General features: G+C 47.1%; 1 protein-coding gene across 2 annotated transcripts in view; it reads left to right on the top strand.

Moving 5' to 3' along the window:
* The window catches only part of Etv6 (ETS variant transcription factor 6), a 236248-nt gene that overhangs the window by 205002 nt on the left and 15389 nt on the right, over positions 1–15857 (top strand). For both annotated transcript variants that reach the window (XM_040743744.1, XM_005072863.4), the window contains exon 5: positions 10264–10809. In XM_040743744.1, the coding sequence (XP_040599678.1) occupies positions 10264–10809 (546 nt within the window). The remainder of the gene's footprint in view (positions 1–10263; positions 10810–15857) is intronic.

Genomic DNA, 15857 nt, shown 5'->3' on the forward strand with positions numbered 1-15857 from the left:
AGAAATCAATTAGAGTGAGAACTGCCCTTGGAAAAGCCCCTGTCATTCACTGTCATTATTTGGTGTATCTTCCCATTGCTTAGTTGAGTTTTTAATCATCCTTTTCCTGTAAATTCTTTGAGGGGAGCGGGAGTAGAGTTTGTTTGTGTAACAGCTCTGGCTGCCTGGCTGTCCTGCAACTTGCTTTATAGGCCAAGCTGGCCTCAAACTCACAGAGATCTCCCTGCCTCTGCCTCCCAAGTGTTGGGATTAAAGGCGTGCTCTTTTCTTGTTGATTCTTAATTGTGATAAAATATGTATAAGCCCTGCAGCCTGGCCCATGTTTGAGCACACTTGAATGGGGTTGAGCACCTCCACATCGGTGGAAATGGACCTTTTGGCTTTTGTTTTCTTTACTCCTACTTCCAGGTTTCTTAGCCACCGTGTTTAGGAAGGAACTCCATGTGCGTGGCTTATCCCTTGCACAGTAAAAGCCTATCCCCTGCCCTGTAACACCTCCCTGGACTAACTAGGCACCATCTCCATCACAGTTGCCATGGTGACAGTGTCAGTCTTCATGTCTGTAGAACATCGTCTGTTTGGCAGTGAGCACTGTGTTGCCTCCTGGTACCAGGGGCTTGCTACACACCCCCATGTAGAACTTTCGTGGAGTCTTCTGTCTGTCTCCTCTCACCGCTCTCCACGCTGTGATTCTAAAAGCTGGCAGCAGGTCATGAGAGGTCCCAGGGGATCAAGAGCAGATCCAGCTCTCCACTTCCTGTTCCTACTTGAAAGAAGAGTAAATGGAGGCAAAGGCCCTTTCTTCCTGTTTCAGGCAGGGCAAGGGTCCATGTGTCCTTGGTCTTTCTGACCTCCGTCCACCCACAGCAGAGGAAGACACTGGGCAGTGCAGATGGCCTCTTGGCATCTCTCGCCAGCCCTCAGTCTTCATCCTCCCTCTGCTGTGGTCTGGAGACTGCTTTTAGCTCTGGGATGACTCTTCAGCCAAGAGTTTCTTGGGCGGGAGATTCCTGTATGCGTGAGTAACTCCAGTGATAAGCAGGGAGTCTCCAAGAAACTTAGAGAAAAGCTAGCCAGTCCCTTCGAGACCAGGAATTGGGGTCAGTGGATTTCATCTCTAAAGGGCGTCTTCTCCTGAGAGGCTACCCATTGGCTGTCCCCCACTTCTTTGTCTTTGTGCTCCTTTGCCTGGTCACTTTGCTGCTCGTTACATTACTCCCTCAGGTCTATTTGGCTCATTTCAAATTCTGTCTGTAGATTCTTTTTATTTCTTAAGACAGGGTCCGTGTAGCCCAAGCTACCCTCAGACTCCTTATGTAGCCAAGGGTTGCCTTGGATACAGGTGCGCATCTTCATACCTGCTTATGTAATGTTGGGGATCAAGTCAGGGCTGTGTGCATGTTGGGCAAGCACTGTACCCACTAAACTCCATCCAAGCCCCCTTGGTTTATTCGAAGAATTATTTTTATTTCATGCGTATGTTTGCTTGCATGTATGCATATGCATGTACCCAATACCTGCAGAGATTCCCTCAGAACTGGAGTTACAAAATGGTGTGATCCACGGTGTGGGTGCTGGGAACTGAACACTGGTCCTCTGCAAAAGTAGCAAGTGCTTTGAACCTCTGAGCCGGAAGTCACCCGACTCCCACATCCTAATCTCTTAAATCACTTCTTTCGGCTGCTGTGTTGAAACTGAGAGATCTCTCTGCTCTGTCTCCGACTATGTCTGAAGATGTGTAGATGCTCTCTACTGATTCGCTGGAGGAGCTAACCAACTTGTGGACAGCGTCTGCCTGCCTGAAGGAAGGAAGATGAATGAATCGTTTGTTTCTTTCAGCCTATTTTGTCGAATGCTTATAAAATTCTAGAATTACTGTTTATTTAATTATACATTCCAACCCACGTCTTAGGCCCTAAAAGCGAATTCAGTTGAGATGCCAGTTAAAAGGTCAGTAGATGGTCTCCTACCAAGTGGAAATTGAGCCTTGAAGGAAAAGGAATAGAGGACAGGGAGGTATAGCATTTTCCTAGGCTGCCCTAGCAAACACCACAAACTAGACAGCTGCAAATATAGCGCTTTAGTTAACCCTGTTCCAGAAGCCAGAAGCCCATGGTCAGGGTTGGTTTCCTTGAGGGGTAAGAGGAAGGACATGGTTCGAGACGCAGTCGTAGCTACAATTGACCAATAGTGCTGCTTGCCTTGGAGCTCCTCCTTGCTCTTCACAACAATATCCCCACGGGCATATATCCATCCCCACAATCTCCTTTTTATAAGGGCACCCGTCATATTGATAGGTAAAGTATTCTAGTTTCCCCCTTGTTACTGTGACAGGCATCACGGCCAAAAAAAAAAAAAAAAACTAGGACTGGAGGGTTAAGAATAACACTTGCAGCCAGTCGTGGTGGCGCACGCCTTTCATCCTGGCACTTGGGATGCAGAGGGAGGAGGACCCCTGTGAGTTTGAGGCCAGCGTGGTCTAGAAAGTGCGTTCCAGAACAGTCAAGGCTGTTACACAGAGAAACCCTGTCTCCAAAAGCAACAGGAGGAAGAAGAAGGGTACTTGCTGTTCTTCCAGAGGACCCAGGTTCAGTTCCCAGTGCCCATGTGGCAGGTAGCAACTGTCTGTAACTCTAGTTCAGAGGATCCGATTCCCCCTTCTGGCTCCATAGGCACTGCATGGGCATAGGCACAGCATGGCATAGGCACAGCATGGCATAGGCACAGCATGGCATAGGCACAGCATGGCATAGGCACAGCATGGCATAGGCACAGGCATGCATTCAAGCAAGGGGCAGTCACTTGTAGCCTCTTCCACCAGACAGCACTGTGGAGCCTCTGCCATGCGGCTTGCCAACTTTTCTGAGGTGGGACTCAAAGAGTGTAACCTTTTCTTTTACTTTTCCTGATACCTTTCTCGGTTGCTGACCAAGAGCCATGCATGTTTTCCCTGGCATTCTGAAAGTCCTCACGCTTTTTCTGAAGCCCCCTCTTCTTTTGCCACGTGACTGCTTGCTGGCCTCCCTTGCAGGCAGATTTCCTTCTCTTCTCCATAACCCTTCTGGCAGCTGCCAAGACTTAGAGCTAACCTTGCCCTATTGTCTTTACTAACTGCATCCTCATGCTTCCTTTCACAAAAAGAAGAAGAAACACTGGAGGGATGTTTCTCGTGGGCTGTCTCCCAGGCTTATTCCCAGGCTCATACTTAGCCAGCTTTCTTATACAGCCCAGAATCACCTGTCCAGGGACTGTTGTCGCCCACAGTGGGCTGGGCCCTCCTGTCGAGTCACAATCAAGACAGTCCCCCACAGACATGCCCATGACTACTGTAATCTTTGCAACCCCTCAGTTGCAACTTCCTCAGGTGACTCTGGGTTTTGTCAAGGTCACTGAGACATAAAATAGCTTCCTCTTAACTAATTATGTCTTTAAGGATCTTCTTTGCAAATAAGGCCACCTTCTGAGATCCTGGAAGTTAGGACATAGGAATTTTGGAGTGGGAGGGCAGAGTTCAACAACCCCGTAGTGGGAAGAAGAGACTGTGAGGTTGTGTGTGAAATATACTTTAAATTCTATCTCAGGGACTTTAACTTGTGTTTAGCTCTTTATATCATTCACGGTTGGTGGTCATCTTTTCCACACTGCTGAGGTGTGGTCCCCTCTGGAACACTGTGAAACACAGGTGGCCTGAGACTGTTGATTCCCCTGACTCACCTCTCTGAGCCTGGAGATGACGTGGGGTGACATGTGATGCTGACACGGGGCATATGAACATAAGATATTTGCCATAACCTTTTTAGATGTGCTCATTGTTTATAATGTAACTCAGTTGGGGCATTTGGTTGATGATAGTACAATAGAATCAGGAATTCAAGGTCATCGTTTTCTATGTAGTGAGTTCAAGGACAGCCTGATCTACACGAGATTCTGTATCAGTTACTTTTCTCATTGCTATGACAAGATGCCAGACAAAAACAGCCTAAAGGGAATGTCTGTTTTGGCTCACAGTTTGGAGGTACAGTCATGATTGGCAGGAGGGTGAAGCAGCCAGTCACATTGTATCCACAGTCAGGGAGCAGAGAGACACCAATGCTCGGCTCTCTTTGTGCTTCATTAAGTCTATAATCCTAGCCCCTGGGCTAGAGCCACCCACATTCAGAGCCTTCTCACTTTTCCTTAAACCTTTCTGAGAACACCCTTAAACATACCCAGAGGTGGGTTTCCAGGGTTATTAAAATCCCATCAAGTTGACAGTTAAAGACCCTGTCTCAAACACTGGGGGGGGGGGCGCTTTTCTAGTAGGAGATACACAAGAGAATAAGATCTCATTCTCATCTAAAGCTCTGCTGTATTCGTTTGGTTCAAGGATCCTCCATGACTGCTCTGGGCTTACAAAGCACGCTGTTAGCAGAATGAATGTTCCGCACTGGGCTTTGGGCCCCCCCCCCATGTGCCTCAGTGCCTGGACCCAATATGTGTAGCTCTCCCCTCCCTCTTCCCTGTGCACTTCCCTCCCCTATCAAGAAAGACCTTCAGAACCAGGGTGGTATGGACAGTCTCCCCGTTTCCAGTTGAGCAACTTAAGCACAAACCCAGACATCAAGGCCAAACCAAAAAAAAAAAAAAACAAAGCCTTAGACAGAAGACTCCTACATCTGAGGGATTCCATGCACCCACTGTCCGAACTGCACATTTCCTGTGTCCGGAGCTCCTCTGCCTGCCGGCTCTGGTCTCTTAAGTTTCCACACTCGGCTGCCAGCTCATAATTACAGAGCAACAGGCAGGAACATCAGAGCCCACTCCATACGTGGGTGCAGGCTTTGTACGCTGAAACAAAGCTTGGAAGGTCTTGTTGCAGGCCTCTCAGCCTTGACGGTGCTTGTGCCCAGACCACGAGGAGCCTGGAATTAAATGCCCTCAGGTCCACTTGTCAGCCATTAATGTTATCAGCTTCATCAAGGGCTTCCTCTTGCTGCGGTGTCTGCAGAGAAATAAATAAATGAGGCTCCTCCACATCTTGTTCCTGCCCAGGATCCTGAGCCTCAAATCCAGTCTGAGTTGAATTATCCGGAGCACCGTCTCCCTCCTTCATTGTTGCCGAAGATCTGGGCAGGAACAGAGTGAACTCTCTCCAGGACATTACATCAGTTCCCCTTTTCCCCTTGGCATGAAAGTGCTTCCTCTCACAGCCCTCCCTGACTTCCTAAGGCTTGCCCCAACTGCACACCCACACCCCAGCCTTGAAGCCAGGACATCAAAGGGAGCCTGCAGGTAACCAGATTATTGACCAACGCCTGTGTCTGTTTTGTAATTTACAGGGCGGGAAATGGATTCTGGAAATGGACATTTTTTCCTAGTACGCAGTCTCTATGATCCTTGAGTCTTATTAAACCTTAATAATCTCTTAAGTAAAGAGAGCCATCTTTTAAGCAAAAAAAAAAGATTTAGAAAATATTAAAATATTTGAAATTCAGAATCAAACTGCCTAAGTAGTTGCTTTCCTGTAACCACACTCTGAGAAATGCAAAGGAGACACAATAAATTTGTCTTTATGGATGGCAGAATTTAGGACTTTATTAGCTATAAAAAAGAATATTTGCCTTGTTAGCAAGAGATCACTTCTGTCATAAGATTATTAAATCTCAAACATTAAGATTTAATTAGACATAAGATAACACCATTGAGTCAGTACCCTAGAAGTAAAATGAGGCAAATGGTACACGCCATTCCAACCAATATCTGGGCGAGATTTGTCAGGACTTCCAAAAGAAACTTTTAGGCAGACATAGTAGCTCATGCCAATAATCCTAGCACTTGCAAGTCTGAGGCAAGAGGATTGCTTTAAGTTTGAACTGCTACAGTGAGGCCCTATCTCTTAAGAAAACCAAGAGCCAGGCGATGGTGGCACACGCCTTTAATTCCAGCACGTGGGAGCCAGAGACATGTGGATCTGAGTTCAAGGCCGGCTTGGACTACAGAGGGAGTTTCAGGACAGCCAGGACTACCTAGAGAAACCCTGTCTCAAAGGAAGGAAAGCAGGAATGAGGGAGAGCGGGAGGGAGGGAGGGAGGGAGGGAGGGGAAGGGAGGGAGGGAGGGAGGGGGGAACAACACTTTTATAACAGAAACTATCAGGCCCCTATAGAGAATAGACAGGAAGGGAAGCAGCATGTACCCACAACCACTGTCAAGAATTATCACCACCAGGCTGTTCCCTGCCATACCTCACTGGGCTTGTCTTTGCCTCCCAGTATATCATGTCATCCATAAATACCTCTGGGTGGACCTAAAAAGATAAAGGCCACTTATAAAATCGGGAGCAGAGTCTGGTGCTTCAGTTAACCCAGTAGCTCCTCTGCCCGCCCCTTCAGTGACCACTGGCTGAAAAATGTTGTATACAATGTGAAGCAAAGTCTCAGAAAGGGCCTCAAGATTGCGAGTGCTTGGAGGGTCTCCCTGGCCCCCTCTTTGACGCTGGTAGTCATACTGGAACAGCCGCGTAATGCCTGTTGGCTGCCTCTGAGGGTCCTGTGTAAGAGGTTTTGATCCAAAGTTTAGATTTGGGTTGTTTTTTTGTTTGGTTGTTTTTTATTTTTCTGGATTTTGGAGTGATTTACTTAGAGTGAAACAGGTTGGCGATAAGACCAAGACTAAACTTGAAATCTATTTGTATTTCATACATACACTACACATATTGCCTGAAGGTAATTTGACAGAGTATTTTTCTGGTGTTTGTTGATGAAACAAATTTCAAGGATGTGGCATTTTCCGCGGGGGGGGGGAGGGCCCGGGGATGACATTTTGTAGACACACTCAGCAGTTTTCAGATTCAGGGGGTTTAGATGAAGAGCTCTTACGCTTACTCTTCTCTTCCCTCCCCCACACTGCTTTCAAGAGTCATACCCACACACCACTGATTTTTGAGACAAGGTCAGCCATAAGTTCACTGTTTAAGTTGGCCTTAAACTCCTGCCAGTCCTCCTGCCTCAGCCTCCCAAGTGCTAAGATTATGGGCATATACCTCCACACCCGGCACAGAAGATTTGTCTCTCTTCTTGTGACTTTCAGGGGGTTGCTGTCAAGTACCTGATATGACTTCTATTGTCTATAACAGGTTTGAGTTTGCTGAGCTTCGGGAATTTTCTAGTTTGTTGTTGACATTGTGGCTTCTGTAACCTAAATTTGGCCATTATATTTTCCCTTTTCCCTCCCACCCATTCTTTCTACACTCTAGGCATATTTTACTAGTTAATTTTATTAAGTTTCTAATGCTTTTGTCTCATCTCTGGTATGCTATTAAGTCTGTCCAATTTACTCTTACATTTCATATAGTATACTTTTTGGCTCTAGAATCTTCATTTTTGTTTCCTAAGTGTCTGTTTTGACAGTTCCTGTGTGCCCTTACTCATTGTGACTGTGATATCCCTGAAATGTTTATCGCTGCCTTAAATTCCTTTAAAGTCTCTTTAGCTAATCCCATCAGAATCAAAGAATCTGTTTCTGTTAGTGGCTTTTTAATAATAGACCATAACTTCTGTGTCTAGAAAAACTGTGTTGATACTAAACTTTACAGATAACACATTGTAGAGACTTTGGGTTTCGTTATATTCCTCTGAAGAGTATTGACTCTTATTCTTGCAGGCAGTTAATTTATTAGTGAGGCACTTTCTAGTACGTGGAGGCTAATTTACATTTCATTGTGGCAAAATCTGTCTCAGTTTTGCCTTTGGCCCTCAGCAAGGTCCCTTTGCACTGTAACACAGGATTTACTGCACTAACATGTGGCCATGCTGGGATAATGGACAGCCCGGGGTGTTGACAGAGCCTTTTAACTTAATGAGACTCCAATTCTGACCTGCTTCTCCACTCCAGTGGCCAGGAGCTGGGACTTCTCATATCATTCAGCTACACAACCACTGCTTTTGACTCTCCCCAGTGTGTGTATCGTTCTGGAGCCAGACAAGAATTTGAGTGAACATTAGCATGCTGGGTTAGTAGCTCTGCTCTCTGGTACCCTACCCTTGATGAGGCTTCCATGAGTTTCTGCCATTTGACTTTCTGTTCATCTTGAGACTCCTTGTGCTGCACCGAGGAGGGTACTCTTGAGGGAAAGCTGTATAGACAATGTCTTGCTCTGCGGAGGTCCCATCTTTTAAGAATAAAGCCCCTCATGTTTTTGTCTATTTGGGGGTCACTGGCCAGCATCATTACTTTTTGAGTGTATTGTATCCAGAATCTGTAAAGTCTATCATTGCCATTGGGGCTCCTCTTTCTCTTGCCAGATGAATGGCGACGGGGTTTAAACTCTTTACTGTCCCTTTCCTATCTGACCATATTGGCTGCATACCAGTGCTCAACAAAATACTGAGCTGTCTCTGATTCCTTTTCTAGTTGATCAGTAAGTACTCTGTTAGTGATTTAGATTATTAAGCAAGTATCCTATGAAATATGTCCCAATGAGTAAGGATTTTTTTTAATTGATGGCATCAGATCATACAGATACTTTCCCTTCCTCTAAGTCTTGTATGCCATATTCAGTATTTCTTTTTTTTAATTTATTTATACTATGTATGAGTGCTCTGCATGTATACCTGCAGGCCAGAAGAGGGCACCAGATCTCATTACAGATGGTTGTGAGCCACCATGTGGGTGCTGGGAATTGAACTGAGGACCTCTGGAAGAGCAGCCAGTGCTCTTAACTGCTGAGTCATCTCTCCAGCCCCCCCCCCCCGCATATTCAATATCTCTTTTGTTCAGTGCCTCATGTGATTAGGGAGATGTAGTCGAGTTTTATTTTCATGCTAACTCGGTATAAGCCTTAAGGGAGCCCCACCTCTTTCTCTGACTGCTGACCCTAGTGGAGGCCGGTTTCCCGGGATCTTCAGGCTCTTCACATAGACACAGGTGCTATCGTTGACATTGCTTTGACACTTAGGACCATGGGTAAGTCTGCGACCAGACTAGGGATTGGCAAAAGTACTCATTCTTCTACTGAGACGGCCCCAGGAACACAGCGTGGCCAGAGCATCCCAGGAGGATAGACGGGAGTTCATATGTTATCATGGGCAGACACCTTGTTGTTCTTTTGTAAAAGTTTAAAAATTAGAAAAAGGAAAGGCAAAGGCGTGAGATGGAACCAGCACAATGGAGCACAAGCCATGGAGAGCACATTAATTATAGTTTATTACAGTGGCGGCAGGAGAGCGAGAGGGGGGAGGCAGGCATGAGAAACGAAAAGAGGGAGAGAGGGGAGGAGGTAAGAGAGAGGGGCAGTGAAGAAAGAGAGGTAAGGGAGCATAAGTGGCCGGGTCTGTCTTTTAAAGGGGTCCTTTGCACCTGCGTGCAGACTGTACCCATGGAACTCTGGGTTGGCCAGCTTTCTAAGAGAACCCAGATCAACTGTGAGCGGGTCCATCCTCAGCCCAGCCCCACAACTACTTTAGTTCTGGAGCTGTATACACTTCCAGTGTTGCCCTCGGTAGCGTGTGAATTCAAAGTCAGTGGAGAGCGTGTGTTGTTGGGGTGCCTATGCGTCTGTCCTTCCTGCTTGCCTCTGCTGACTCTGAACCCATGTAAGATCCGTGCACTCAAGGACACGCTTCTGAAAGCTCTCCCCAGTACACAGGCACCGTCACACAATCAACAGCAGTTGTCGCTGTTGAGAGCAGGTTTCTGTATGATTTTGGGCCCTGGGGTCTGTGTGACACAGGGTGCTGTAATAGGTGCGGATTTTAGAACCTGATTCTCACCCTTTGCCCATTGGCCACATGGCATGAGGTAGGCTGCCTGTGGCTTATCTGTGAAACAGGAGTATCTCCCTCTCAAGAGTTTTCCAGGTTCTAAATAATAACACCCAGTACCTAGAATAGTCGTCAATAATTGTCATTATTATCAGTGGTAACAACCACCCCTGGAGATGGAGAAAATGAAAACGTAAGCTCACCAGAGCATCTGGAGAAGGAACCATAAAAACCGTCCACCTCTGAACAGACGAGTCAGGCGAGGGTGAGACTAAGAAAGGAATGGTTCCCTGTGTCTACCAGGCACTAACACACATTGGGTGGAATGTTGATGGGCGTTCCTAGCTTGTCTGGGGTAGGGAAGCGATTTCAAGTATGTTTTGTTTGAGCAAAGGGAAAGAAAGGCGCGGGAATCTGGGCTGGAAGGGCTCCATGCACCAGTACAGCGCCTTCTAGAACAACTGTGAGGTCGCAGGGCTGCAGGTTTACCGGGATCTGTGATTGTCCTTTCCTTTTGCCCACAGATAACTGTGTCCAGAGGACGCCCAGGCCGCCTGCAGAGAGTGTGCACCACAACCCTCCCACCATTGAACTGTTACATCGCCCTAGGTCACCCATCACCACAAACCACAGGCCTTCTCCTGATCCCGAGCAGCGGCCCCTGCGGTCCCCTCTGGACAACATGATCCGCCGCCTCTCTCCTGCTGAGAGGGCCCAGGGGCCAAGGCTCCAGCAGGAAAACAACCACCAGGAGTCCTACCCCCTGTCAGTGTCTCCTATGGAGAATAACCACTGCCCACCAGCCTCGGAGTCCAACCCGAAGCCCTCCAGCCCCTGGCAGGAGAGCCCGCGGGTGATCCAGCTGATGCCCAGCCCCATTATGCACCCCTTGATCCTGAACCCCCGGCACTCGGTGGATTTCAAGCAGTCCCGGCTCTCGGAAGATGGAATGCATAGGGAAGGGAAGCCCATCAACCTGTCTCATCGGGAGGACCTCGCTTACATGAACCACATCATGGTCTCCGTGTCCCCACCCGAAGAGCACGCCATGCCCATTGGGAGAATAGCAGGTGAGTAAGCTCAACCCTCTCACCACCCAGAGGAAGCTGCTCAGCTCACACCACTCCCGGTGCGGTGTGCCAGCCAAGGTCTGGGGAGGACAGTGATGCTTCTGCCTGCCTGAGACAGAGTCCCTAATGGCCTGGTTAATGAGCCACTGGGAAGGGAGGAGTTAATGAGCCTCAGAAATGGTAAGGAAGGAATGTCCTCCATCCAGCTCACAAGGAGAGTCACCTTAGAATCACAGCCAAGTGCAAACCTTTAAAATCAAAGGTTTATGAGTGCTCTAATGGCCCCATCCTGAAGTTTCCAGGCACTAATGAATGGCCAGACACAGTGTAAAGAACCTTTGTCTCAGATTGGTGCCTCTAATTCTGTCCTAAGGACAGTGACTCAATGCTGCTTTCCCCTTGGGAAAGGAGATGAGATTGAGATTGGTTGGGGTGTTAGTAGGCAGATGTTGCTAGTCATTTAGACAAAGGAACCCCATTCCCAGATTCTTTCAGTTATGTAGGCAGGCACAAATGGCTCTCCTAGTAAGAAACCGAGGAAGATAGGTAAGAATCCACCAGTTAGAGTTTTGCTAGCCTATCCACAGTTTGCATGGAGTTCTCCAGAAGGCTTGTTTGGAAAGGTGAGGTCTTTTTGTAGAGGGTGTCTCTCCCTTCATGAGACATCATGGAGTACCTGCGATGTATCGTATACAGCACAGACTTAACACACGGCATCATCTCCCTTGTAGAGTTGTGAGTTTAGTGGCAGAAGCACACGTGGGTACCATCAAGGGACAGGGCAGAACGGTCCCAGCTTTACTCCTTATTCATGCAGGTGCTCATCGAGGACCTTGTGTATGGCAAAGGGGGTAAGGGGTGCAAAGCAGCTCTATTTGGATGGAGGAGCCAGGGGGCTTCACAAGAGATGGAGAGAATGGGAAATATGCGGCCATGCTTCCCCGGAGTCAGGGCAGAGGCCTAGTAAATGGCTACTTCCTTGTCGATGTGGCCGCTGCCCACCCATATGTGGCAGTTCCCAACAGAAGGCCTGCTTCACCTCTGCCTTGACTTTTGTCTCTTTGGGTTTTTTTAAATCATTGGTTTCTAGATTATTTTTTCCTGGCCCCCAAGTATACCTCCACTATTGCCTCGGATTTTTCACTGTGAATAATTTACATCAAAGTTGCTGAATTAAGAAAATAAAATGGAGAGGCTGGGGAGATAGCTCAGTCAGTAGAGCACTCTGTAGGCTGCAGTCCCCGGGGGTGTGGTATGCACTTGCAATCCCAGAGCTAGGTGGGTAGAGGCATGCATTTTCCTGGGACTTGCTGGCCAACAAGCTGTTCTACTTGGCCAGCTCCAGACCAGTGAGAGACTGACCCTTTCTCAAAAGACAAGGTAGACAGCACCTGAGGAGCGACACCCAAGGTTGTTGTTCTTTGGTCCACAAATGCACACATGCTCAAGCACACACACGCACACGCACACAGAACAAAAGAAAATGCATACTGAAAGTGTAGCTCAGTAGCAGAATGCTTGTTCGGCATTCATAAAATGCCAAGGTTTGATTATCAGAGCCACAGCAGCCACAGTGAAATGACAACTATCTAGACTTGCTTGTTTAAAAAGAAAAAAACAAAAGCTATGAAACTTGGCGTGTGCTTGGGATTAAATTCGAAGCAGTCCTGCAGGTTTAGTGATGGGGAGGTGTGGGTTGTGCAGTGAAGTGAGGTTAGCCATGAGGTATTTGGTGGCTGTCTGTGTGACTAGAGGCATGGGGTTCGTATCATTGTTCTACTTATCCATGAGATTGGCTTTAATAATGAAGACACTGCAGGGCTGGTGGTCAGGGAGCAGACACAGGAAAAGTCCTATGGAAACATGGATCTTCTCAGACAGCTGGGGGAAAGGACGAGGCAGAACTGCTGAGGGATGGAAACCTAGCTGCGTGCTGTCTTGGCTCGTCCCCTGCATGGTGTTCTCAGACCCTGTTGCGTGTGTAGAATTCTCAGGACAGCCCTTGGAGGTTGAAGCCCTTTGATGTCCCTGGGTCATTTGTACAGAGGAAACCACAAAGAAGAGCCAGCTCCAAAGAGACCAAGGCTTTCCCCAAGGCCAGATGAGGTTGGGTGGCCTTGCTGTCCCTTGGCTGTTGCCTGCAGTACTGTCCTTGAGGGCCTGGCTGCCATGTCAGGGTTTTTCATGTCTGCTTTCATCTCACCACAGACTTCTTGCGAATCTTAAGATAAGCATATAAGTCCAGAAAGACAGCATACATGAGAGGAGGGGGAGGGGGGGTGAAGGAATTGTCTAGACACACAGTGTGCCTTCCCCTTAAAAGTTGCACATCTGTCTCGTTGAATTCTACCACTGCTTTTAAAACCATATACTCAAACATCAGTGGTGTAATGGGCATAGGCTCATCAGTTAAGACGCAACTGGAGAGCCACCTAGACGTCTTACAAAGACAGAGTACCACATTCATCTCTCATCTGTGGGTCTTCGACTTCGTGTATATTCTTAAACTCATATAGGTACAGGCATGAAAGTATAAGAAACTGTGTAGGATGACAAAGGAAATGAGCAGGAGGGGGAAGAAAAGGGAGGTAGCAGGTATGGTGGGCTACGCGCGAGTACATTGTATACTTGCGTGAAACTAGCCGTATGCTACCTGCTATAATACAGATAAAGGAAACCGCGTGGAATATTCAGTCAAGTGATGAACCTTGGTATCCACAGATGCTTTGGTGGAGAACACTTCAAGCTGGTCTCTGCTTTTTCTTGGATCTAGGAAGACAGAATGTTCTGGAAGATAATAGTAGGGCCAGATCTTCCAGAGACAATGCAGTCTTTCCTACAGTATGACTGAGTCCCATACAAATACGTATTCGCGTTAAAATCTTTGTAAATGTTGTAAAGTCTCTAAATACATACATAGCCTACCATACCCAAGTTCCGGGTGAGCCATTTTAACTGACAGGCACTGTTTTTCTCAGGGGTGAAGTGCGGGGTCAGGTTGGGTGGTCACTGAGGTCCCTTCAGTCTGACAGTGAGTCTTAATTCTCCAGCCCTCCGCAGAGGCTGCTGACAGCCCCACACTACTTTTCCCCTTTGGAGGATCCCCCTACCTGTATCCCCCAACCCTCTGTCTTTCTGGACTCCTAAGATCTTAGTAAAAGTGATTCTGTTTATTGAAGGTCAACTTCTGTGAGTTACTGCTGTTTATACTGTAAGATTCTGTCTCCTGAGCAGCCATGGACGCCTTTAGATGTCTGCAAAGCTGCTCTTAGATGAGAAAGCATCGTTCCTTGAAGCCCTTTAATTGAGCACAGCACAGGAAGAAATGAAAGTGCTGCCAAATGTCACACTGATGAGTAACTTAGCTGGAGGGTGTAGACAGAAACACTACTTACAAATGTAGAGCAAAACACAAGCCCAGATTCTCACTGCTCAGATATGATTGGCTTGGGTGTAGGAGGATGTAGGCATTCAGACACCTAAGAGGGCTCTGGGCTGCATTCTTGCAAGGTGTGAGTTCCCAGAGGCATAAGACTCAGTCTTTGACATGAAGAGCCATGCGCATTCACTATAAAACTAAAGCATGAGGCTCGCAGGTTCTTATAACTACTGAGGACCACAGAAGGTCCAGGTTGCCTTTCAGATCAGCTTAAAAGGATGCTCAAGGGGCAGGAGGTGGGGGCCATGCCTTTAATCCCAGCACTCAGGAGGCAGAGGCAGGCGGACCTCTATGGGTTCATGACCAGTCTCGTTTTGAGACCTTGTCACAAAATACTTTTTTTTTTTTGAGACAGGGTTTCTCTGTGTAGCTTTGGAGGCTGTCCTGGAACTCGTTCTATAGACTAGATTGGCCTCGAACTCATAGAGATCCACCTGCGTCTGCCCCCCCCCCAGTGCTGGGATTAAAGGCGTGTGCCACCAACACCCAGCTTAAAATACAATATTTAATAATAAAATAAAAGTACTGCTTGGACTATGGCAAGTAAAGAAAAGGAGGCCATTCTAGATGGAGAAAACTCAGGAGCAAATACTAGATACAAAGACCCATGTTCTCTCCTATTTCTAGTAGAGATGTGGGTCATGAGCTCAAGTCTGTGAGACAATTGAAAAATCCCTTTGCACAAACTCTTCTGAAAAAGGAAATTGATGGATTAAATGCAAGTTAAATCTACTTAAATATAAGGTGTTTTTAATTGTTATTTTGAAAATCACAAGAGAGGTTGTTACTAAGAGTTTTAACATGTTGGGGTGCTGGGAGTGTACCTCAGAGGTGGCGTGCCTATGTAGTTCGTACAAAGCTAGTTTAAGAAGTCAGAGTATTCACGGTAGAAAATTTCACAGGACAGATTCCTGGGTCCTGCTTTTATTGACCAGTCCATGGGTTATATTACATTGGGTTTCTTTCCTTCTGTATTTCCTACTGTCTGCCTGTCTTCAGGGAGGGCTTGGGGAGGCTAATAGGAAGAATCTGTCAGTCTCCTCCAACTTTTTCCCACATGCAGAAGAAGGCTTGTGGTCTGCTTCCCGCCAGTGAGTTTCAGAAGCATCGAGTGTATTGTAGGCAGATGAAACTGACATCGAGTGGTGCTGGGGGATAAGTTCCCAATATGTACAGTAGCCCCCACCATTAGCTGCAGCTTCAGTTATATTACATGGAAAACTCTGGAAATTAGCTATTTTAAATAACTCACTATAAAGTGTCATTGCAACTGTAATCTTTGGTTTATTGATTACTTTGTTGGTGTCCTATATGTAATCTATAAAGCAAACACCATCCTAGGCATGCACATATAGGAAAAGATAACCCTGTATGTTGAGTGTGTATTGACTCAGAACCATGATTCCAGGGATCCACTGCAGGCCTTGGAAAATGTCCCCTGTGGATGCACACCATGCTTTCTGGGTTGGAGTCCCTTCTTAGGACTAGATGGGTTCACTAGAAGTGCCTTCCCCAGGTAAAAATCAGTAATGCAGCCTCAAGCCTGTGTCCCCAGCCTACCTCAAGAACTGTTCCTTCTACCCAGAGAGGCCCAAATAAGGTTGGAAGC

Source organism: Mesocricetus auratus, unplaced genomic scaffold (assembly GCF_017639785.1).
Source record: "Mesocricetus auratus isolate SY011 unplaced genomic scaffold, BCM_Maur_2.0 Super-Scaffold_100001, whole genome shotgun sequence".
Lineage (NCBI taxonomy): Eukaryota > Metazoa > Chordata > Mammalia > Rodentia > Cricetidae > Mesocricetus > Mesocricetus auratus.